The sequence below is a fragment of the Hippopotamus amphibius genome, chromosome 11, assembly GCF_030028045.1.
Source record: "Hippopotamus amphibius kiboko isolate mHipAmp2 chromosome 11, mHipAmp2.hap2, whole genome shotgun sequence".
In the NCBI taxonomy this organism is placed as follows: domain Eukaryota; kingdom Metazoa; phylum Chordata; class Mammalia; order Artiodactyla; family Hippopotamidae; genus Hippopotamus; species Hippopotamus amphibius.
The window spans coordinates 107,956,134-107,983,111 of NC_080196.1; the positions used below are offsets into that span (position 1 = coordinate 107,956,134).

General features: G+C 37.0%; 1 protein-coding gene across 9 annotated transcripts in view; it reads right to left on the reverse strand.

Moving 5' to 3' along the window:
- RTTN (rotatin) overlaps window positions 1–26,978 on the reverse strand; it is a 139,093-nt gene that overhangs the window by 35,453 nt on the left and 76,662 nt on the right. For all 9 annotated transcript variants that reach the window (XM_057700124.1, XM_057700127.1, XM_057700128.1 and 6 more), the window contains 4 exons: window positions 21,360–21,549; window positions 19,814–19,905; window positions 8,034–8,127; window positions 1,391–1,583 (listed from right to left, as the gene is read on the reverse strand). In XM_057700124.1, the coding sequence (XP_057556107.1) occupies window positions 1,391–1,583; window positions 8,034–8,127; window positions 19,814–19,905; window positions 21,360–21,549 (569 nt within the window). The remainder of the gene's footprint in view (window positions 1–1,390; window positions 1,584–8,033; window positions 8,128–19,813; window positions 19,906–21,359; window positions 21,550–26,978) is intronic.

Genomic DNA, 26,978 nt, shown 5'->3' on the forward strand with positions numbered 1-26,978 from the left:
AGATACATGTGGGAAACAGAATTCTGGAGAAAAATATCTAATGAAACCTATGAAAAGCAGAATAAAATATAATAAAGCCCTTTTAGAAGGAAAACAAACAAGAGACCTTGGTGGTTACCTCCCTACTTGAAAAAGGAAAACCATTTGCTAGGAAATAAGTTCTGATTTAGAAAGCAAAAACCAAAATAATGAAAAAAAAATTTAAGTCAGAAATAAAGAATAGGGATGGAAATATAAGCCTTTGCCATAGAAGATCCTTTAATACGTCTGTGCCATCAATGTCACAACAGATTCTTAACAGACTCTGGAGAAGCAAGAATATTCCTAAAGCTCCATTTTGACCATTTTTGAGGCAGGAAACATTCAAGAAGGAAAGACAATCAGCTGGCAGTTTCCTCTTCCAACCCTAATAGTGAGCATCATAACAGAAAAGATGACAAAGAAATGTAAACAGAGCAAACGCACACCCGGCTGCTTATTACAAAGGGCAGAGTAAAGGAGCAATCACAACCGAGGGAAGGGAAGCGAGGCAGGCTTCTTTCTGTTTAGACTGTGCTCATCCCAGAAAGAAAGAGAAAGCACCGTGACCTGGCAAAAGGGAGGACGACATTTCAGACAGTGAATGTTCAAAGGGCAGAAACAGAGAGACAGAAATGCAAATGATTATGTGCTGAGCAGGAGGGGGGTACGCCTGGCTAGAATAAACACGTGTCAGGAGGGAAGGAATGCTTACTCAAGATAAGAGAGTATCCTAGACAACACCACTTTTAATCCTAACAGTAACATTAACTAGGTGTTATTAATGACACTTCAGAGATTAAAGTGACTTTCCCAAGGCTGCAACATTAGTGAGAGAATGAACTATAATTAGGACTTAAGTCAGACTGAATTCAATATCCATGGCCTTTTTAACTATACCATATAGCCAATCAGAAAATCAGAAAAAATTTTGTCAGACGCTAATTAATACTGGATAAATGAAAGAAGCAAATGATGAGTTCCTAAATTTTATCAGACTACTTTCTAATGAAACTTTCAGGCTCCCATAACTAAATAACTCCAGATGAACTTTAAAAATAACTTTTCAACCCAAGAACATTATTCTGATATGACCACTAGCGAGATGAACCCCCAAACTCCTCTTCCATTCTGAGTTCTGAGTGACTAAGGAGACTTGCATCGTATTCCTTGAGTGTGGCAGAGGACAAATAAGGTTTCAGAACTTCTGAGTTTAAAAAAAAATCAGGATGGGGGATTGGGGAAGCTTAACAGTCAACATAACAAACCAATCCAAGTGATTCAACAGATCTAAAATAAAAACTGCCCAGACAATTCTGGCAAAAGCAAAACCTGCAGCCTACATGCCTCTCTGGGAGTATTCATCTCTTACCTACAGAGAAGCTCTATGAGATGAGCCTGTCGTAAAGCATTTGCAGTGTCGCCTGGAGAAGTCGCCAAGAGGCTGTCTAGGAGGCTGCACATCGCGGAAAGAAGAGGCGGAGTGACAAAAACACACTGTCTGGGCAGAGGAGCAGAAAGGGATGAATCATGAGGAAGCCGTGGAGATGCAGTTTCATGCTGACCTATTATTGAGATAAGTGTGAACATTAGCACCATTTTGTTTACCTTGTGGTCATGTACAATATTCACAAGTACTGATAATCAGAGGAAAGTTCCTAAAAGTACCAAAGAGAGATGGTTGGGGAATTCCCCTAACTGCTCGACACACCTCAACCCTGAGGCCAGGGAGTCACACATGCAATTCCTCCAGAGTGTGTGTGTGTGTGTGTGCGCGCGCGCGTGCGTGTGTGTACATGCATGTATATTGGGGGGGGGGTCCAGCTCAGGTGACAGTGTACTAGCCATGACAAGAAGGGCAGGGCACAGTTCTGTGTCCCAGGCATTCAGACACTGAAGAACAGATGCTCCACGGTCCTTTTTTTTTTGAAACTCTAGGGGCCAGAAGTGTTTCAGAATTCAAAATATTTTTAGATTTTAGAAATGTAATAAGATATGTGTACCATAGATTAATTAACACTTCCAATGAATCGTGGGCAACACCCCATAAAGAGTAACTATTCCTGCAGTGTAGCAGACGCATGATCAGAGCAACAGGATGAATACATAACCAAACACAACCTCAAACTAGAATTGGTCAGATTTTGCAGCCAAACGTATTCAGGTACGGGCAAGTTTTACTGCCACCTGAGTTCTGAGAAAACTTTCCGTTTTCACAGATTCTGGATTTTAGAATTGAAGATATAAGAGTATGGAACTTTCCTAGAAGACTCAGCAGGGGACTGTTAACAAGAATTAATCTGCCTCAAGATTTCCTCATGACCTTCATTTCTTATTTCTTTTTTAAAGAAACATTCTATTTTGAATAAATCAAACTTAGAAAAGCACAAGAGTACAAAAAATTCCCAATATACCTTCACCCAGATCCTAAATATTAGTACTCTACCACATTTTATCTATCTATCTACCTTCTTATGAACCGTTTATGAATTGCACACTTAATGGCCCTTTAATCCTAAATTAACTTCCTAAAAATAGGACTTTGTCTTTCATAACCACAGTACCATTCTCAAAACCAGGAAATTAACATTGACGCGGTGCTACTATCTAATCCATAGACCTTTTCCAAATTCTGCATACTGTCCCACCAACATTCTTTACAGCAAAAGGAAAAAGTTCTTTTTCTTGTTTGGGTCCACTTCAGCATCCTGCTCTGCATTTAGCTGTCATGTCTCTGGGTTTTAAACTGGAAGGGTTCCTCAGTCTTGCTTTGCTTTTCAGGACCCTGACATTCTGTGAAGAGCACTAGCCGGTTCCCTTGTAGAGTGTCTGATGTTTGACGTTCTCTCATAATTAGATCTTCAGGACATCACATCAGGGGAGACATGATTCCTATTCGTCCCATTATAGGTGGTGTTAACCTTGACCATTTGATTGATGTCTACTAGGTTTCTCCATTATAAAGTTATAATCTTTCCCTTTGTAGCTAATTAACTCCTTGGGGTAGGCACTTTGGGACCATATACTGTCAAGACAGATTTGATATTTTAAACTAAATTGGGAAAATTAAATTTAGGCAATTCCACAGAAATAGTTCAAATGGTTTTAAGGGAAAAATTTAAGTAGTCACAGAAGATGTATCATATGCCTTCAGCCCTTCTAGGGCAGCACACAGGAGAAAAGAATACCAATAAAAGGGGTGGTTCTTAACATTTAAGAAATTCAAACTCTTTCAATATATTAAAAATTTTCATATTTTATCTGGAAATGACTACCTCAGTTATTTTTATTTATAATACTCAAATATACTAATATTTTTATTTTGTAATGATTCTTTTCAACTTTGTATATCAAATGTAGGCTTACAGCTCATTAGAGACTGCTAAAGGTTTTCCTAAAACATAAAAGAATTTTTCTTTTACAAAAGTTAGAAACTAAACTTAAAAATGAAAAGCTGGATATCTAAAGTGGCCCTAATGCACATGCTAGGGAAAATTCTTGTCATTCCACTCTAAATCACTTGGGGCATAATAACCCCCGGTTAATCGAGAATAACAGAACAAGAAATAAAATGACTAACCATCTTCACTGGGAAATCCTTCACTGAGAATTCCAGCGGAGGGAACTAAAATCTCATTATCACTAAAAAAAAATTCTCTTGATACTAAGTATTTTTTTTTTTGAGTTACACTTAACATACAATAAACTGCATATATTTAGAGCATACAATTTGGTATCCCAATCTCCCAGTTCATCCCCCCCGCTTCCCCTACTTGGTGTCCATAGGTTTGGTCTCTACATCTGTCTATTTCCGCCTTGCAAACCGGTTGATTTGTATCATTTTTCTATATTCCGCATATGTGTTAATATACAATATTTGTTTTTCTCTTTCTGACTCACTTCATTCTGTATGACAGTCTCTAGGTCCATCCATGTCTCTACAAATGTCCCAGTTTCATTGCGTTTTACAGCTGAGTAACATTCCATTGTATATATGTACCACACCTTCTTTATCCTTTCATCTGTTGATGGACATTTAGGTTGCTTCCATGTCCTGGCTATTGTAAATAGTGCTGCAATGAACCCTGGAGTGCATGTGTCTTTTTGAATTATGATGTTCTCTGGGTATATGCCCAGCAGTGGGATTGCTGGGTCATATGGTAACTCTATTTTTAGTTTTGCAAGGAACCTCCATACTGTTCTCCATAGTGGCTGTACCAATTTACATTCCCACTCAACAGTGCAAGAGCATTCCCTTTTCTCCACACCCTCTCCAGCATTTACTGTTTGTAGATTTTCTGATGATGCCCATTCTAACTGGTGTGAGGTGATACCTCATTGTCGTTTGATTTGCATTTCTGTAATACTTAAGTGATGTTGAGCAGCTTTTCATGTGCCTTTTGGCCATCTGTATGTCTTCTTTGGAGAAATGCCTATTTAGCTCTTCTGCCCATTTTTTGATGGGGTTGTTTGATTTTTTGATATTGAGCTGGATGAACTGTTTATATATTTTAGAGATTAATCCTTTGTTGATTCATTTGCAAATATTTTCTCCTATTCTGAGGGCTGTCTTTTCATCTTGCTTATAGTTTTCTTTGCTGTGCAGAAGCTTTTAAGTTTCATTAGGTCCCACTTATTTATTTTTGTTTTTATTTCCATTACTCTATGGGGTGGATCAAAAAAGATCTTGCTGTGATTTATGTTGAAGAGTGTTCTTCCTATGTTTTCCTCTAGGAGTTTCATAGTGTCTGACCTTACATTTAGGTCTTGAATCCATTTTGAATATTTTGTGTATGGTGTTAGGGAGTGTTCTAATTTCATTCTTTTTACATGTTGCTGTCCAGTTTTCCCAGCACCACTTATTGAAGAGGCTGCCTTTTCTCCATTGTATATCCTCACCTCCTTTGTCATAGATTAGTTGACCATAGTTTATCTCTGGGCTTTCTATGCTGTTCCATTGATCTATATGTCTGTTTTTGTGCCAGTACCACACTGTCTTGATCACTGTAGCCTTGTAGAATAGTTTGAAATCAGGAAGCCTGATTCCACCAACTCCGTCTTTCCTCCTCCAGATTGCTTTGGCTATTCAGGGTCTTTTGCGTTTCCATACAAATCATAAAATTTCTTGTTCTAGTTCTGTGAAAAATGCCGTTGGTAATTTGATAGGGATTGCATTGAATCTGTAGATTGCTTTGGGTAGTATAGTCATTTTCACAATGTTGATTCTTCCATTCCAAGAACATGGTATATTTCTTCCTCTGTTTGTGTTGTCTTTGATTTCTTTCATTATAGTCTTATAGTTTTCTGAGTACAGGTCTTTTACCTCCTTAGTTAGGTTTATTCCTAGTTATTTTATTCTTTTTGTTGCAATGGTGAATGGGATTGTTTCCTTAATTTCTCTTTCTGATCTTTCATTGTTGGTGTATAGAAATGCAAGAGATTTCTGTGTGTTAATTTTGTATCCTGCAACTTTACCAAATTCATTGATTAGCTCAAGTAGTTTTCTCGTGGCATCTTTAGGATTTTCTATGTATAGTATCATGTCATCTGCAAACAGTGACAGTTTTACTTCTTCTTTTCCAATTTGGATTCCTTTGATTTCTTTTTCTTCTCTTATTGCTGTGGTAAGGAATCTAAAACTACAGCGAGAGTGGACATCCTTGTCCTGTTCCTGATCTTAGAGGGAATGCTTTCAGTCCTTCACCACTGAGAATGATGTTTGCTATGATCTTGTTGTATATGGCCTTTATTATGTTGAGGTAGGTTCCCTCTATGCTCACCTTCTGGAGAGTTTTTATCATAAATGTGTGTTGAGTTTTGTCAAAAGCTTTTTCTGCATCTATTGAGATGATCATGTGGTTTTTATCCTTCCATTTGTTAATATGGTGTATCACATTGATTGATTTGCATATACTGAAGAATCCATGCATTCCAGGGATAAACCCCACTTGATCATGGTGGATGATCCTTTTAATGTGTTGCTGGATTCTGTTGGCTAGTATTTTGTTGAGGATTTTTGCATCTAAATTCATCAGTGATATTGGTCTGTAATTTTCTCTTTTTGTAGTATCTTAGTCTGGTTTTGGTATCAGGGTGATGGTGGCCTCATAAAATGAGTTTGGGAGTGCTCCTTCCTCTGCAATTTTTTGGAAGAGCTTGAGAAGGATGGGTGTTAGCTTGTCTCTAAATGTTTGATAAAATTCACCTGTGAATCCATCTGGCCCTGGGATACTAAGTATTTTAAAGAGATGGAAAGATATAAAATAACAACAGAACTGCTTCAGTCTTAAGGCTCACTGACAAAACATATTTAATGCTTTCCAGGACTAATCAAAGATTCATTGGCAGGTTCACCAAAAAGGAGTAAAATACTTTTTTTGTCAAACACATACACTGAAGTAATTGGCAACTAGTAAAACTGTGCATGAGTATACGTTCTCAGCACAATCCTTGAAAATAAAATAAATGCAAGTCAAGAACAATGAAACTTAAAAACAAACAAAAACCATAAAACTGTGTGTTCACATAAAAACCTCTTTGACTGTAGTGTTACTATTCCTAAAAGCCAAAAAGTGGAAAAAAATCCAAATGTCCATCAACTGATGAATGGGTAAATGAAATGTAGTATATCCATATAGTGGAGTATTATTCAGCAATAAAAAGACATGAACCACTGATACATGCTACAACATGAAGGAACCTCAAAAATATTCTACTAAGTGAAAGAAGCTAGACACAAAAAAACACATATTGCATGATTCCATTTTTATGAAATGTCTAAAACAGGCAAATCTATAAAGAGGGAAAGCAGATCACTGATTGCCTTGGGCTGGGGAGAATGGGAGAGGTCAGGAGTGACTGCTAACGGGAACAAGGTTTCTTTTGGGGGTGATGAAAATGTTCTAAAATTGACTGTGGTAATGGTTGCACAACTCTGTGAATATACTAAAAACCAATGAATTGTACACTTAAAATGGGTGAACTGCATGAATGTGAACAATATCTCAACAAAGCTGTTTAAAAAATAGTAATACAACACAAACACTCTTCAAAATAAATGTTCATGAAACTCATTATCAAATTTCATTTCATGCTCTGTGTCCTTAGGTACTTAAAACAACCTGAGTTTGCTTCTTGTTTTCTTAAGAGGATCAAATAAGTACTGTATAAACACTTTTGTATATTGTTAACATAAATTACTAAAAACCAAAATGAGACATTGTTTAGGAAGTTATGGAAAAAACATCGCAGTGGAAATTCAGAGTAAAGTCTTACTTAAGCAAATATAAGTTTTAGAAAGCATTTTCTCTGCAGATGCTTATATTTCAACGTTTAAAATTACCTGCTTTTTAAGCAGTACATTCCTTACAGGTTAGGAATTTAATGCTACTGAATAAAGGCCTATCTACTATCTTTGAAGAAACAAAAGCTAGTTGTAATCTATATAAATATATAAAGCATGAAGCATAATACAATTAGAGACAGTCCCTAATACAAAGAGTAAAATTTATACATTGTCATTAATAAAAATAAATCCTAGGCTACTCTACATGCATTTCTTTAAAATAAAGACTCCAAACATTTTGTGTGCTTTTAAAACGAAAGCATAGGCTTTGAAAAATACTTATGACCTGATTCTCATCACTTTCAAGTGGATTCACCTTTCAAGTGGAAAACTGAGGTGTTTTCTCAAAAGAAGGGGAAAAAATGAAGCTAATTAATATCCATCAGCTCCTCGATTCAAACACCAAATATCTATTATTATCTAATAAGGAACCATATGGCAATTAGACTATTTATTTGATGACCAAATTCCCATTTGTTAAGAGTATTTGTTTTGTTAATTACTGATGTATTTATTCTATCACATTTTGTGACATTTCATTTTGTTCTTATCTAGACACTTTGTTCTGTGACTAATTTGGTTCTTATCTAGACATTTACTTTCAAAATATCTGTCTAAACCAACTTGTCATTTTTCTTTTTGAAAGTAGAATGTATTCCTAAAAGGATACCTTGAGCCACAAACTGGTCGTGCGAGGCTTCAGGGACAGGCACCATAGAGAGCACAAGTGGCTGAAATTCAGCACTGCCCGACGAAGCTGCCACCTAGGGATCAGCAAAGAAAATCATTTTATACTCAGACAGTCACTCATTAACACTACTCACTGAGGGACTCCTCTGGTGGTGCAGTGTTTAAGAATCCACCTGCCAATGCAGGGGACACGGGTTCGATCCCTGGTCCGGGAGGATCCCACATGCTGCGGAGCAACTAAGCCCATGCACCACAGCCTGTGTTCTAGAGTCTCTGAGCCACAACTACTGAGCCTGAGTGCCACAACTACTGAAGCTGGAGCACCTAGAGCCCGTGCTCCTCAACAAGAGAAGCCACCACACTGAGAAGCCCATGCACCACAACGAAGAGCAACCCCCACTTTCCGCAACTAGAAAGCCCCCACGCGATGAAGACCCAATGCAATATTTAAAAATAAATAAACTTTTTAATAAACAACAACAAAAATTACTAACTGGAAAATGAAACACAAGCAATATAATGATATGGACAAGATAGCCTCAAACAAAATGTTTAGTACAAAAGTACATTAGTTAGTATAACTGAAAAACACTACATATCTTGAAAGTTGTAACAGTTTTTTGCATGGCATTTTCTACTTCTTCTTATAGGACCTGTTACACTTTATATAAATCAGTAACTCAAAAGAGCAAAGTTCTGATTTGAAGCCCATCTAGGATTTTAAGTTCCTGATAAAGCCTATTCCCACTCACGCTCAAATGTTGAAAAGCTAAAAAAAAAAAAACTACTTTATAATTCGTTGTGTCCTTGAGATATTTTGCACTTCTTAATTCATAATAAAAGGGTTTCTTTTAAGTTTCAAATGGCATACACAAATTTTAACAGTGCCTATAAAAGAATTAGCAGAAGTATTACAAGATTTTCCTCTCTCTCTCCCCATGTCACACATGAACTGTTTTTAAAAATTAGGTAAATGCTGATGCTGTGCTTCAGAATACACTTTTTGGAAATATTAAACTTAACAGAAACTCTGTAGAAAACAAACACAATTTCACACACAGGCTTACCAATGAGCAGATTATAAAAGCCTTAAAACTGAAAAAGCCCAGACTCATGTCAAGTACCTTCTATGTGGAAAATACTGTATCTTCCCATCAGTTTCTTTTCCCTGAGACTGCGTGAACTTTCCGCACCTGGATAAGCTCCAGGTCCGTGCATGCACACAGGTCAAGCTGTCAACAGGACTTATGAATTAACCCTACCGCAAACCAAGATACTGTACAGCTCACGATATTTGTACACTGATTGCATATTTATTCTAACACTTAAAGTAGGTACCTTAGACTTGATACAACAGGACGAAAGCAAAACCCAAGGTTATTTTCATTTGCAGTTTCTGGTAGTAAAAAGAATATGAATTGAAGAAAATGGCAAGTGAAATTAATACACAGTTTCTAAAAATCCCTCTCTCAACTTACGACCTCAATTGCCTCTCACCACTTCAAGGATGACATTACAGTAATAGAAATAAGTGACAGCTGTAGCCAAAATATGTAAGCTAAGCACATAAAGTCATCTAAAAATGAAGGCTGGATAAATTTCAGCCTAAATAAAACACTCATAAATAAGCATGTAGTAAATGCCTTATTTGATATATTAGATCTACGTAACAGGTGGGGAAAAACCTAAAGATATTTTTGGTTATAAGAGATGTATTTAAAAGAAAAAGTTCCCGTCAATGGACATCCAGAAAACTTTCAGTGTGTGAAGCAACAAGCACACACTGACACTGACATCACAACTGTGCAGGAGCTGACGAATGAGCCTGGCTCCTCCACGAACTCCCTTGGTTACGTAAGAAAATTTAAGAGGACAGGATGCTGGAATCCTTTATCTTTTCACTGAACATCCTTTCAGTTGGCAAAGGATGTTCACTCAAGCAGTCCTCACTACTGATGAAAACAGAGATAGCACTCACTGCAGGAAAAGAAAGCTTCTCAGAGCCCACTAAATACCTGGCTCGTTAGAAGAATGCAAAGTTGCCATTCGTCACCAAAGGTCAGGCATTAAGAAATGCCGTGATTTTCCTCAGAACAGTCCAAGGAAGGGATAAACAAATTTTGAAAATACGATTTTAGAAAGCATCTAATAGTTGCATTATAATCTACCCCATATGGCTGAGAAAACATAAGAACAATTTTCTATAACAATATATTGTGTTTTAAGAATTGATTAGGGGTTATTAATATTTCTACTAGCCTATCTATATTTTTAAAATTTGCTATATTAGCATAACACTATTTTAATAAATAGAAGTAAAAAGGTATTAAGCTGACTTGCTCTGGTACTACGCTCAAATCCTGCTTGCTTGAAAATAATTTCCAATGGACATTCATTTGATTATATTTAATAATACACATCGATACATAAATGTGTTGTCATCCTGTTCTATAAAATAACTTTTTAACTACCATCAATGTCAATTCATATTTCTCTAATGTCAATTATGTTTCATGACATTTTACTCTGCTGAAATGTCTTTATATCTTTATAGCTGTTATATCATCTCTCTTCAAATCTAAAAAAATGGACTCAGCTCTCCTAGCTAATCCCATCTGGTTACACCAGTAATTAAACTTCAGCTTTCCTCCCACACTCCAAACAACCCCATGTATTTTCTGAGTATCTAATGCTTTCAGTACCACACAGCTTGGTATTCAGCTATTTTCTAATTATGCTTTATGCTCTCAACTAGACTTTCATACCTCCTAAGTGGGTATTGAATTCAAAGACATATCTGAATATCTTTTTAGCTCCTTGAAAATGTGTACATAATACAAAAAAGAAGGGATTGATCCTTTAAAGCCCATTTCAATTGCCACTTCTTACACAAAATCACTCCCTATTTCATCATCCTGTCTAATCTAAGCTCACCGCACCCTGACTGTAACATCTGTTTTGGCACCGATCACATCTCGCTTTGTAGTGGAGTATAAAACATCATGGCCAACGGCTTGGGCTCTAGAACCAAACACACTCCTGGATTCAAGAAATGCTCCACCAATTAGCAGTGCTGGAACCTTGCACAAGACACTTATTCATTCTGTGCCTTAAGCTCTTCTTTTGTAAAATAGAGACAGTAAAAATGATTTTCAAATTTTTAAAGACTATGAGGAACCATGAGTAAAATTTCTCTATAAATGTTTAAATAAACTTAAAGTAAAATCAGTTTTCCTTAAAATTAGTGCTCCAGAAAGTTTGAAAGAATCACAAATTTCACAAAGAAAAGCTCAAAAGGAAATGACTCACATTTCCTTTATTCTGATAATTGATAAAACAGATTTTTAAAAAATACAGACATAATTCCATTCAGGAGCTGCAGAAAAGATCAAATTTTGGTCTTAAAGCTGTTGCTATACACTGGTATGTCCTAGGCATAAACACCTATCTGGTTCGGACATTTCTGAGAAGTAGAAATGTGATTCCGGAAGGAAAAACAACTGATGCCTGACCCCTCCTGCCCTGAGGAAGGAGACATTGAGCGAAGGAAGCCAGCTATGAAAAGGGATTTATTTGAAAGGGCAACACCCCAAGGTAATAGTAACACACCTCACTCTATCTGTAATTTACAAAACATACAAGTTACAATCAACTAAACTAATATTCACTAGATAACACCATGGAAGTCCCTAATGTGGCATTATCAGCACAGAAAGGACAATGACCCAGCCACTGCACAAGGGATGATGTGACCCAAATTGAAAGCCAGTGCTTTCCTCAGAAAGACAAAGTGAAAAACAAACCAATCAACAAACTATCTTTTCTCAACTCTGGGAGACATACAAAATAATGATATAAATAGCCAGATAAGCTTATTAGCAAGATTTATATCCACTAAACTGATACCTCAGTTTGTAACTTCAACATTTTCTTATTCCTGAGAAAGTATTAGTTGGTCTGGGTACTGAAAGCTTAGGTTTACAGTAATACTGATATAATGAATAAATGCTCCATATTTATCTCCAGCTGGAAAAAAGATACACAATATCTCGCATATGGTAAGGAAAACATGACAATTCATAGAATTGGGGTAATTAGACTAATTTTTGCGGATAAAAGTCACCAATACCAAAACTCTTCTGTTTGGAAACCAAAAAAGAAAGAAAGAAAAGAGCTGACTATAAAAATTAAAAAAAAAAAAATTCTAGCAAGTAATACTAGTCTCTTGAGAAACTGTAAGAAATCTTACATAGGACTATAAATAAGAATTCTTTTAAAAAATAGATTACATTGGTATTATTTCTAAAAGTCTATGTGATATCCTAACACAAACAAAAGGTAAAAAGCTTTTGCATTAATAGAGGTGCTCCTATTTTAATAATGAGTACAATAAGTGACATATTTCCAAAGTGTTTCTCAGAAAATCTAGGATCTAAATCTGTAAGATTTATATATTATTATAAAATAGGAAGGAGAATTAAAGATGGCGGCGAAGTAGAGAGACGTGGAGTGCATCCCTCCCCACAGATGCATTGGGAATGCACGGAAGGACGCAGTAATTCTCACAGAGAACCAGCTGAACACCAGCAGACGGCCTCGGACACCGGATGGGACTGCGGGGAGCCCGACATAGCCGGTAGGGAGGCATCTACGAGGGCTCAGAGAGGGGGAAGCGGCGGAGCTGTGGCAGACGGGAGGGAGTGAGAAACATTCGGAGGGTCCGCAGCGCAGCTCAGCGTTCCCGGACCAAGACATCGATCCGCGGCTGAACGGAGGGTCCAGGAGCGGGAGTGTGGGAGCAGGAGAGCTGGTTCAGTGTGGGAAACATTGTTGCCGGTAGGGTGACGGACCGAGAGGACAGGAGGGAGGAGGCCCGCGGAGAGGAGTGCCCGTTCCTGAGAGCTGCCCGGCCATGATGGCGGCTGGAGGCTGCAGGCTCACTGGCGGCTGGGAGGAGCCACGCGCATAGCCTCTCTCTATCTTTCCGCGCCTCTGCAACAGGCAGTGGAGAGACGCCCTGCGGGCCACCTAAGGCGCTCAGGGATAACAAGTACCCTCAGGCACTTGGGTGGGGCTAGATTAAAACCCCTTGCAAAGCCAGCAGCAGGGAGGCTGCCAAGAGAAAAAAAAAAAAAAAAAAAGAAAAGAAAAAAAACCCCAGAGAGAGGCCCAACTCTAAGACTTTCTGTTTACCCCTGAGCCACCGGCGCCCTCTGCAACAGGCACCTCCAAGCCTGACTGAGACATCAGTGCGCCACTGCTCACTCCCTCCCAGGAGAAGGAGCCACTGTTGTACCCTCTCCCTCCCCACACACCGACGCTTACAGACGAACAATAAAGGAGCCTCTGCTGGTCACAGAATAACGCAAAAAAACCCAAGGACAAGCAACCCCAAAAGTCTGGACAACCATGAGGAAACAAAGAAACACCATGCAGGCAAAGGAGCAAGAAAAAAACCCACAAGACCAAATAAATGAGGAGGAAATAGGAAAAATGCCTGAAAAGGAATTTAGAGTAATGATAGTAAAAATGATACAAAATCTCGATAACAAAATAGAGAAAGTACAAGAAACAGTTCATAAGAACTCAGAAAAACAAACAGCAATGGATAACAAAATAACTGAAATTAAAAATACTCTAGATGCTATAACCAGCAGAATGACTGAGGCAGAACGAATAAGTGAATTGGAAGATAAAATGGGGGAAATAACTGCCACAGAGCAGGAAAAAGAAAAAATAATAAAAAGATTAAAAGACAGTCTCAGAGACCTCACTGATAACATTAAGCGTACCAACATTCGAATTATAGGCATCCCAGAAGAAGAAGAAAACAAGAAAGGGTCTGAGAAAATATTTGAAGAGGTGATAGTGGAAAACTTGCCCAACATGGGAAAGGAAATAATTCACCAAGTCCAAGAAGCACAGAGAGTCCCATACAGAATAAACCCAAGGAGAAATACACCAAGACACATATTAATCAAACTAATGACAATTAAACACAAAGAAAAAATATTAAAAGCAGCAAGAGAAAAGCAACAAACAACATATAAGGGAAAACCCATCAGGATAACAGCTGACCTTTCCACAGAAACTCTGCAGGCCAGAAGGGAATGGCAGGATATCCTGAAAGTCCTGAAAGAGAGAAACCTACAGCCAAGAATACTCTACCCAGCAAGAATCTCATTCAGATTTGAGGGAGAAATCAAAAGCTTTCCAGACAAGCAAAAGTTAAGAGAATTCAGCACCACCAAACCAGCCTTACAACAAGTGCTAAAGGAACTTCTCTAAGTAGGAAACACAAGAAAAGGAAAACACCTACAAATACAAACTCAAAACAATTAAGAAAATGGTAATTGGAACACACATGTCAATAATCACCTTAAATGTCAATGGATTAAATGCTCCAACCAAAAGACACAGACTGGCTGAATGGATACAAAAACAAGACCCTTCTATATGCTGCCTACAAGAAACCCACTTCAGACCAAGGGATACATATAGACTGAAAGTAAAGGGATGGAAAAAGATATTCCATGCAAATGGAAGTCAAAAGAAAGCTGGAGTAGCAATACTCATATCAGACAAATTAGACTTGAAAGTAAAGACTATTAAAAGAGACAAGGAAGGACACTACATAATGATCAAGGGATCCATCCAAGAAGAACATATCACAATGGTAAATATCTATGCCCCCAATATAGGAGCACCTCAATACATAAGGCAAATGCTAACAGCTATAAAAGGGGACATCGACAGGAACACAATAATAGTGGGAGACTTGAACACCCCACTTACATCAATGGACAGATCATCCAAACAGAATATAAATAAAGACACACAAGCTTTAAATGACACATTAGACTATCTCGACTTAATTGATATTTATAGGACATTCCATCCAAAAACGACAGAATACACGTTCTTCTCAAGTGCACACGGAACATTTTCCAGGATAGATCACATCTTGGGTCACAAATCAAACCTCAGCAAATTCAAGAAAATTGAAATCATATCAAGCATCTTCTCAGACCACAACGCCATGAGACTAGATATCAATTACAGGAAAAAAACTGCAAAAAAGACAAACACATGGAGGCTAAACAATTCACTCTTAAACAACCAAGGAATCACTACAGAAATCAAAGAGGAAATCAAAAAATATCTAGAAACAAATGACAACGAAAACACAACAACCCCAAACCTATGGGATGCAGCAAAAGCAGTTCTAAGGGGGAAGTTTATAGCAATACAGTCCTACCTTAAGAAACAAGAAAATGATCGAATAAACAACCTAACCTTACACCTCAAACAACTAGAGAAAGAAGAACAAAGAAACCCCAAAGTGAGCAGAAGGAAAGAAATCATAAAGATCAGAGCAGAAATAAATGAAAAAGAAAGGAAAGAAACCATAAGAAAAATAAATACAACTAAAAGCTGGTTCTTTGAGAAGATTAACAAAATTGATAAACCATTAGCCAGACTCATCAAGAAAAAAAGGGAGAAGATGCAAATCAACAGAATTAGAAGTGAAAAAGGAGAAGTAACAACGGACACCTCAGAAATACAAAAGATCATGAGAGACTACTACAAGCAACTATATGCCAATCAATTGGATAACCTGGAAGAAATGGATACATTCTTAGAAAAATACAATCTTCCAAGACTGAACCAGGAAGAAATAGAAACCATGAACAGACCAATCACAAGTACGGAAATTGAGGCAGTGATTAAAAATCTCCCAACACACAAAAGCCCAGGACCAGATGGGTTCACAGGCGAATTCTATCAAACATTTAGAGAAGAGTTAACACCTATCCTTCTCAAACTCTTCCAAAATATTGCAGAAGGCGGAGCACTCCCAAACTCATTCTACGAGGCTACCATCACCCTGATACCAAAACCAGGCAAAGATGTCACAAAAAAAGAAAACTATAGACCAATATCACTGATGAATATAGATGCAAAAATCCTCAACAAAATACTAGCTAACAGACTGCAACAGCGCATTAAAAAAATCATACACCATGATCAAGTGGGGTTTATCCCTGGGATGCAAGGTTTCTTCAATATACGCAAATCAATCAACGTGATACATCATATCAACAAATTGAAGGATAAAAACCATATGATCATTTCAATAGATGCAGAAAAAGCTTTTGACAAAGTTCAACATCCATTTACGATAAAAGCTCTCCAGAAAATGGGCATAGAAGGAAATTACCTCAACATAATAAAAGCCATATATGAAAAACCAAAAGCCAACATTGTTCTCAATGGAGAAAAACTGGAAGAATTCCCCCTAAAAACAGGAACAAGACAACGGTGTCCACTCTCACCACTATTATTCAACATAGTTTTGGAAGTTTTAGCCACAGCAATCAGAGAAGAAAAAGAAATAAAAGGAATCCAAATTGGAAAAGAAGTAAAATTGTCACTCTTTGCAGATGACATGATATTATATATAGAAAACCCGAAAGACTCTACCAGAAAACTGCTAGCACTAATTGATGAGTTTAGTAAAGTAGCAGGATACAAAATTAATGCACAGAAATCTCTTGCATTCCTATACACTAACAACGGAAGAGCAGAAAGAGAAATTAAGGAAACTCTCCCATTCACCATTGCAACCAAAAGAATAAAATACCTAGGAATAAACCTGCCTAAGGAGGCAAAAGATCTGTATGCAGAAAACTTTAAGACATTGATGAAAGAAATCAAAGACGACACAAACAGATGGAGGGACATACCATGTTCCTGGATTGGAAGAATCAACATCATGAAAATGTCTGTACTACCCAAAGCAATTTACAGATTCAATGCAATCCCGATCAAATTACCAATGGCATTTTTCACAGAACTAGAGCAAGAAATCTTACGATTTGTATGGAAACGCAAAAGACCCCGAATAGCCAAAGCAATCTTGAGAAGGAAAAATGGAGTTGGTGGAATCAGGCTTCCTCACTTCAAACTATACTACAAGGCCATAGTGATCAAGACAGTATGGTACTGGCACAAAAATAGAAAGGAAGATCAATGGAATAGAATAGAGAACTCAGAAGTAAGCCCAAACACATATGGGTACCTTATCTTTGACAAAGGAGGCACGAGTATACAGTGGAAAAAAGACAGCCTCTTCCATAAGTGGTGCTGGGAGAACTGGGCAGCAACATGCAAAAGAATGAAATTAGAACACTTCCTAACACCATACACAAAAGTAAACTCCAAATGGATTAAAGACCTACATGTAAGGCCAGACACTATCAAACTCCTCGAGGAAAACATAGGCAGAACACTATATGACATCCATCAAAGCGCCATCCTTTTTGACCCACCTCCTAAAATCATGGAAATAAAATCAAGAATAAATGAATGGGACCTCATGAAACTTAAAAGCTTTTGCACAGCAAAAGAAACCATAAACAAGACTAAAAGGCAACCCTCAGAGTGGGAAAAAATAATTGCCTATGAAACAACGGACAAAGGATTAACCTCCAAAATATACAAGCAGCTCATGCAGCTTCATACCAAAAAAGCAAATAACCCAATCCACAAATGGGCAGAAGACCTAAATAGACATTTCTCCAAAGAAGACATACAGATGGCCAACAAACACATGAAAAGATGCTCAACATCACTAATCATCAGAGAAATGCAAGTCAAAGCCACAATGAGGTATCACCTCACACCAGTCAGAATGGCCATCATCACAAAGTCTGGAAACAACAAATGTTGGAGAGGGTGTGGAGAAAAAGGAACTCTCCTGCACTGTTGGTGGAACTGTAAATTGGTACAGCCACTATGGAAAACAATTTGGAGGTTCCTTAAAAAACTACAAATAGAACTACCATATGATCCAGTAATCCCACTCCTGGGCATATACCCAAAGAAAACCATAATCCCAAAAGAAACTTGTACCATCATGTTTATTGCAGCACTCTTTACAATAGCCAGGACATGGAAGCAACCGAAATGCCCATCAACAAATGAATGGATACAGAAGATGTGGCATATATATACAATGGAATATTACTCAGCTATAAAAAGGGATGAGATGGAGCTATATGTAATGAGGTGGATAGAACTACAGTCTGTCATACAGAGTGAAGTAAGTCAGAAAGAGAAGGACAAATATTGTATGCTAACTCACATATATGGAATCTAAAAATGGTACTGTTGGACTCAGTGACAAGAACAAGGATGCAGATACAGAGAATGGACTGGAGAACTCGAGGTATGGGAGGGGGCGGGGGGTGAAGGGGAAACTGAGACGAAGCGAGAGAGTAACACAGACATATATAAACTACCAACTGTAAAATAGTCAGTGGGAAGTTGTTGTATAACAAAGGGAGTCCAACTCTAGGATGGAAGATGCCTTTGAGGACTGGGGCGGGGAGGGTGGGGGGGGCTTGGGGGGGGGCGTCAAGGAAGGGAGGGAAGATGGGGATATGTGTATAAAAACGGATGATTGAACCTGGTGTACCCCCCAAAAAAATAAATAAATTAATTAAAAAATAAATAAATAAAATAAAATAGGAAAATGCAAAGGTTTGATTTGCTTTTGTTTTTTGTATGTAAGTCTCCTCATATAGAATACAACTTGATATCTATGAAATAGCTACGATAACTCGTTATTTAGAACAATTACTATTTACTGCATACCTACTAGCAAAGAACTGAAGAACATACAAAGATTTCAAAATTAGTCTATAGCCCTTTAAACAAACAGGGTAACCTAAGAAGAATTATTTTTAAGCAGTATTAACGTTGTCCTTCTGTGAACTAAATAACCAATTAACACAATTCCCTTTAGCACTGAATCATATCATTGTTTCTCTTGAGACAAAGATACACACTATTCCTAGCTTGCAGAGGAAAGCATGACATCTAGTGGAATCGGGGTAATTATCCTATCTTTCTAAATAAAGGTTCAATTTAGCACTAAACATAAACTCTTCTGAGTCTAGGGGGAAAAAAAAACGACTCCTAAAACTTAGCAAAAAGTACCAGTCTCTTGAGAAACTGTAGGAGGTGAATCTTATTAATGCCTGCATACTTATTTAATTTTCATTTATTTTTGTTCCTGGAAGCAACAGTGCCAATCCTTTGCCTTCCTAACAGGTTCTACAACACAGTAATTGTTCCAAAAACACACTGCAATGTTTTCCAGTTAAGAATGATTTTGTATGCTTACAAAACAAATAAAACCTAGCATGTCATTATTTAGAAATACTTAGTGTCTCAAACTTTTTAGAACAAAGCAACTTATAAATAAAAAGAAAAAGGAAGAAAGGCAGGCAGGTGTACATGAATTTCAGGTATTTCAGATAATCAAGCTTCTATCTGATGCAAGTATTTAGAAATGTGTTTAAAATCATCAGTACCACACTAGAGTCATCTGAGTGGGTCAACATTCTTCAAACTGCCTTGTCCTTAAGCAAAATTTCAGGGTAATCAAGCATTACTAATCATATGGGATCTGTTCTCTTCTTCTACTACTACTGATAAACATTTTAAAACTTGTGAACTTCTGGTTCTATCAAAAAAAATGTAGGAAAGAGGTTGAAAATTCATCTAAAAGGATATTCAGTGTACTTATTTTGACCAAGGCAGACCCTAGTTCTGCACAGACAGCACTTAAAATAGATCACAGTCGTTATGGTCATAACATTATACTTCACATCCATCCTTATCTCTCCTCTATGTAAATTCAAGTTTTTTCAGAAATTCAAAATGCAGCACTTATGTATTCTTTGGAAGTACCATTGTTTCCAAGGTGGAGAGAGAACTTGGGTCCCGATCTTGACTGGACATCCGAGACGGAGCCCTCCAAAACTTGAACGAGTCGTCTAAACCTGAGACAACAGGAAAACTGTCAACGTGAACAACCTTCTGGGCACTGTAACAATTAACAGGAAGAGTAGTCCTTACATAACACTAATGCAGAACTAAGGAAAGAAGTGTGCCTGATTTTTATTATTCTTAATTTATATATACAGCACGTTTCACAAAAACATTAATAACAATTAGCTGACTGTGCTTTAGCTTAATCTAACACAATTTATCAAGAGCACCAGCTCCCAAACTTCAAAGTGCAGAAGAATCATAAAGAGCTTGTTAAAGCGGTTTCCTGGGTCCTATTCCCAGGGATTCCATTCCTCAAATCAAGGTGGGGGAGGCATAAATTTGCATTTCTTACAAGCTGGGAGCAGATGTCAATGTTGTTGGTTCAAGGACCATGCTTCGAGTAACACGGATACAGAGAAATCCAAACAATTAAAGGGGACACTTTCTTCATAGGGACATTTGTTTAGAATGTTCAAAAAGTTCATCAAATGTCATTCTCCTCTTAATTCTCCAAAAAGTGTGCAGAAAAGTGAATTTGAAATTTCATGGTAAAGGAACTTCATGCTTGCAATTTACTCAGAAATGGCTCAGAAAAAAAATATATATGCATGCATGCACATAAATAAATTTCACTTATACATACATACATATACATAGTGCAGGAGGGCAAATATAGTAAAATGTTAACATTTGGGAATTCTTTGCTCTATTCTTGTACCTTTTCTGTGGAAAATTATGTCGACTTTTTAACATTACTTTAAAATTTAAATTTTAAAAATTTTTTATTATTTTATATTTATTTTTATCTTAAAATTATTTTTATTCTTACTATTAAATTATTATTTATTATTATGAGATATAATTCTCACTTATATGCACCAAGATCTTATACTTAGGAAATCCAAGAGAATCTATAAATGAGTAGAAATGAAAAGATTTCAGCATATATTCTGATAAATGAGTAACATGCCGAAAACAAATAGCTTTTCAATATATCAGCAAAACACATTAGAAAATTTAGTAGGAAAGGTCTCCTTCTTGATTGACCGGGAAGAACCTTCCGAAAAATTTAAGACATTAATAGAGGAAAAAAACTATAAAGCTTTATTGAAGGGCATGAAATAACTTATGAAACATTAATAAGATGTCAAAAATGGTTTCCATGAAGAATTTATAACACAGAAAAATGCTTAGGCAATGTCTAGTGAAAGAAGGAAATACAAAAAGGTACATAAGATATGAACACAATTATGTAAAACAAACAAAAGCTATACAGAGAAAGAAGACAGGAAGAAAATATACCCTAATTGCAACAAAGGCAACCTCTGGGTAGTGGGACTAGAGTTGAATGTTTTTCTGTGTACTTTTCATTATTTCTCAAATATTTTGTAACAAACACATAGGTTTTTAAGTGTTTAAGAAATGTTACGTTTTATTAAAAATATAAATATAATACACTTACCATTTAAATCATTGCCTTCAGAAGTTCCATTAAGAGCAGAACAATTCAAACCAAATGTATACCGTCCCAGGTAACAATGCTTTACCATCTGTTTCAAATGTTCATAAAAATGGCAGTGGTACAAAAGAGCCTGGAGGGCAGGTTTCCCTACGAGTGACAGCCCAGAGTCCTCGTCATGCACACAGGGGCCCTGTGGGACAAGAGGGGCAGGAAGAGTGATTTATCACATAATATTTTCAAAACGACCCACTGTCTCCCCACATTCCCTCAACGAAACAAACGGGTCCCAGATGCCACCACGCTCTTTCACCTTTCTCTGTCCTTACACATGACACCAGCCTGACCCGGGCAGAGGATTTCATGGACTCCAGTCTCTGCTGCCTAAAATCCACTGGAGGCAGAAGGCTGATCTAGTCTCTCTCGAGGGGCCACTTAGTTTAAAATGTTTCTATGAGATGGTACAGCTTTAGCCAAGTAATTACATACTTAAGCCACAAATACAGTAAAAATAGTATTTTACAACCCACAAAGAACAATAAAACGATTCGTATTAAAATATCTGAAGTAACATGGTCCAAGTAATTATGTTCAAAATTATCTTTTGTAGCTTATCAATAAACTAGATAAAATGAAAAGGCTCATTGATGTTCACAGTAAAATCTGTTTGCCACTTTACTTCCCACTGAATTAACCCTTCTTCCAAGGGAATTCCACATGCATGTGTGCAAATACACACATACATGCACACTTTCCAGGAGGAGGCTGAGAAGAATCTGCCATTGCACAATTTTAGTCTCTTTGCACTTTTTTTCAAATAATGTTTGCACCACTACTCTCTACTTTTCCTGGAATACCCAAATGGCAAAAATCAAGCAATTAGCTAAAAGTATGCAAAGGATCAATTTAAAGTATGCAAATAATCACATCAATAGTTTATAACTTTCTATTTTTTTGAAAATGATAATATAGTTAAGACCCTAAAACAGATCATAAGAGAAAGAAAAATGAAAGATAGAAAATAGAAATCTAAGACCAACAGGAAAGGTCTGGTCAAAATCTATTCAAAGTACATCACTAATTGTGAAATCTGCATATGTGTCCCTTCTCTCACACCTACTGATCACCAAGGAAAGCTGGATGTTAAAATTCACTATCCGGGAAGATAAAGTAATAGTTAAAGGTATAATTACAAGTTACAGGTATACTTATATTAAGAAGATTATTTCCATTAACCCTTCTCTTTAAGGATACAATTAAAATTAAACCTCTTACTTCAGTATTAAATACTTTTTGTTATGAATTTGTTTTTGTTGTGTTCTAATAAACCTAAAATACCCAACAGTGTGGGCTTTACTGTTTACAAATAAAGCAACGTACTTGTCTAAGAAGAAATAAGACTATTTGATAAGCAGTCGCAGATGCTGGTCACCGAGTAACTTTAAATCCAGAGCTCGGGAAGCAGCAGGTGAGACAGAGAGGAATGCCTGGAGAACAGGGTCACGTGGCTCTCATTTGTAAACCAGGTGTATGTTTCAGGCGATGTGGCCCTTTCATGCATTACCTTATTTTAATTCATCCAAAGCCACAGAGCCAATCCTAACATTCACAGCTTGACAATGTTCTATCTTTTAAGCAACTTATAGCATTCATAAATGTAAAAAGCACATCAAACACACAAGGGATTTGCAATAGTTGCTTAACACCACAAATTAAAGCTCTCATTACAATGATTCCAAGAAGGATCAACAACCAAGATGAGAATTAAAAATAGTTCAGCTAAGGTTACTAGCTTAATTCCAACTATGTAACAAACCCCAATAAATCAATAAAATAAAATTAAACAAAGTATCACAACACTATTTTTTAAATATATTTCTTAATGCTCAGAATAATTTTCAAGTATTTTATTATACAGATTATATAAAATTATTCAAACATTTTTCTTGTGCAAAATCATGTCTATGTAAGTGTTTCCTAGATGAATCACAGCTACAGTCCAAATTAACAAAGGTTTAATCAAAAATAGATGAAGGAGGACTTCCTAGGTGGTGCAGTGGGTAAGAATCTGCCTGCCAATGCAGGGGACACGGGTTCGAGCCCTGCCCCAGGAAGATACCACATGCCGCAGAGCAACTAAGCCCCTGCGCCACAACTATTGAACCGGTGCTCTAGAGCCCATGAGCCACAACTATTGAGCCCATGTGCTGCAGCTACTGAAGCCCACGCGCCTAGAGCCTGTGCTCTGCAACAAGAAAGGCCACTGCAATGAGAAGCCTACGCACCACAACAAAGAGTAGCCCCCCCTCACCACAACTAGAGAAAGCCCGTGTGCAGCAATGAAGACCCAACACAGCCAATTAAATAAATTTATTAAAAAAAAAATGGATGAAGGAATGTGAACTGTATAAATGTTGAAAACAAGCTCCTCAAGAGTTCTTAAATCTGCTGATTCTTTATCCTGTGAAGGCCAGCTGAGGCTGATGGTTTCACCATCTGCTAGAAGGAAAGGTGTTACAAACCCACTGTCTTCTAAAATTCATCTTTTCTTTAGTTATAAGTATTTTCAAAGTGAAAAATGACACATGTAAATACAATGTAGAACTATAGAAGTGACTCCACTAACGTATAATTATCATGGTAGTAAAGAATATAATGAGCATGGTCATATTTGCCCTTCAGTTACTGTATTTTAAAAATTTGCTTTTTCTCTAGTTCTTACACAAAAGAAAAAAGATTTAGAAAATAAAGATAACAAAAGAAGTCATAAAAGACATAAATTTAAATCTACCTGATAAAGTTTTAGAACCTGGTTTTTTTTTCTTTGCCTATAGATCACAGTGAAAATTATTTGGCCTACCAAGATTGAAAAAGTTAAACTAATTCTGATATAAACAAAAAATTAATATCCCTGAATCTAAAGACCAGGAGATAGAAATGTAAAAGATAAGGAGCAGAAAATTAATTCAAGAGGCCTAATATAAGACTCAGAATTTCTGGAAAAATAAAACAAAGAAAAAGGAAAAGTCATTTTTAAAATAAAAATGTATGAAAAAAAATTGTCAGAGCCAAAAGATATAGAACACCTATATCTCCAAATTAAGAAGCTTAAATATCAAGCAAGAGAAATGAAAAAAAGACATAAAACTATAAAATTCTAGAATATCAAAGACAAAGTGAAGATGGTAAAAGAAAAAGTCATCCATAAAGAAGTAAAAAGAATCAGATGGGTATCCAACTTCTCATCTGTAGCACGAGATGTCAGAAGACAGTGGAGCAAAATTCTTATGAGCAATGATTTCAGTCTAATACCTGGTAGCCCAAACTACCAATCTAGTGCAATTGAAATACATTCTCAAACAAGAACTCAGAAGTTTGTCATGCATGCATTTGTCTTTAGGTAGGAATACAATTATTTCAAGGATGAGTACAAGGAAAGGGGATTCTAACTAAAGAGAAAGGATGATTAAGAGCTTAGAAAAACTTAAGCTATGATATGGACTCACAATGCAAGAAAAAAAATTAACAGAAACTCCAAGGGAAAAAAAAATCACCCAATGCCCAAATCAATTTTTTTTTTTTATTATTATTTTATTTTATTTTTTTGGGGGGTACACCAGGTTCAATCAACTGTTTTTATACACATATCCCCATATTCCCTCCCTTCCTTGACGCCCCCCCCTCGATTCCCCCCCACCCTCCCTGCCCCAGTCCTCTAAGGCATCTTCCATCCTCGAGTTGGACTCCCTTTGTTATACAACAACTTCCCACTGACTATTTTACAGTTGGTAGTATATATATGTCTGTACTACTCTCCCGCTTCTTCTCAGTTTCCCCTTCACCCCCCACCCCCTCCCATACCTCGAGTTCTCCAGTCCAAATCAATTTTTTAAATCACACACACACACATACACACACACACACACAGCAGGAAAGTTTTCCTCTAGTGCTATAGGGGTCACGGCCCTGGAAGCAGAGACAAGGAAGTATAACCACAGCCCAATAAATGGATCTAGCAAATTACTGGTTTTCAGTTTTTAGAATCAATTTACAGATGTAATGAGGCTGTAGAAAGAGAATCTACACGTAATCAGCCTTCACAAAGTAAAAGTAGAGATGATACTGGCAAAGATTAGCAGTGGAAGTGGGGGAGGAGATACCCATAAAAGGAACACTTTAGCCACATCTTACCTTCTAAATGAGGGGCCAAGAGATAGGATCCATAGGTAAGGAGACCAGAAACAGCAGCGGTGACCAGCAGAGAAACTAAGACTGGTAATAGAACTATGTACACAGGACACTGTTTAAGTGAGTTAAATCCTATGTACTGACACAGAAAAGGAACAAACGTACTATGGCAAACGTACTATTTAGAGACAGGAAGGTAACTACCTGAAGAATTAAAATCAGTAGGAGGTAAAGCTGTCTCTGGGAATGAAGAGGACAATGAATTTCATTATAAGCTCCATTAGCTTTTTTAACCATATACATTCATTACCTGAAAGAAATAATTTCTTCTAAAAATTCAAACAATTCATTCAAACTATTTTTAAACTTCTCAAAGAAAACCAAATGATCTGGCATATGTGCATATTACATGACAATTATTTATTTTTATTTGATTTATTTTAGCTAAGCATGTAGCCTGAATCCCCAATCTCCACATGCCAGAGCTGCCTAGTGGCACATTATCAACAGACCTTTCATCACAGCAGTGAAGCCACGTCCAGCACACACACAAAAGATGGTGTGACTCAGGCTTTCCACACGTGACTAATGCACAGAGCCAGAACAATGAAGCCTTTCACGCATATACGAGGCTCTGCTCCACAGATCCAGCAGTAATTGATGGGGCTTGTCTCCTGGCAAAGTGGGGACATCAGCACAGCCTAACTGCTCTGCCTCAGGATGTCTATATCCTTACCAGCCTTGCCCTCCGGTGAGTGCTTGGGCTGCCAGATCGCCTGCGAAACTGCCAGGGAGAGCTGAGAAGGACAGTGTGCAAAGAAAGAAAACTCTTCAAATCACTAGGAGCCACCACAAATAAATTTGCAAAGAAAACAGCAAATTAATTACGTCACAGAACACTCCAATTAATTTGAAAATTTTGTTCTCAAGGATGCAATAAGCTATATTACATTTAAAACATTTTACTCCTAGCGTCAGAGTACTCACATACCCATTAGCTATGATTCAAAAGGAACTAGAAGCAAAACAAAGTTACGTATAAGAAGAATGGAGAATATTTTTAAGAAGAAAAAAATTATTTTGATACATAACAAACTTTTAAAATGCTATAATGTAATGCAGAGATTGAAAAAAAGACCAATTACATAAGAATCCCTAACTACATATAAATTATGAATATAAGTAAAATGATATTGCTTCTCTGACACCAAGTATTTGTTTTGTGAAATCAATACTCATAATAATTAGTGATGAATACATTAAGAGATGAAAAGTATGCATTGATAATTATCACTTCAAATATGAAAATGATACACACGACAACTATAAATGAGTCACCGTCTGTCTGCAACACACATAAACACATACGCAGACGGTTCAGCTATGTCCACTGAGGGTATACACAGGCAAAGACCCCTCCCTAGAAACAATGAG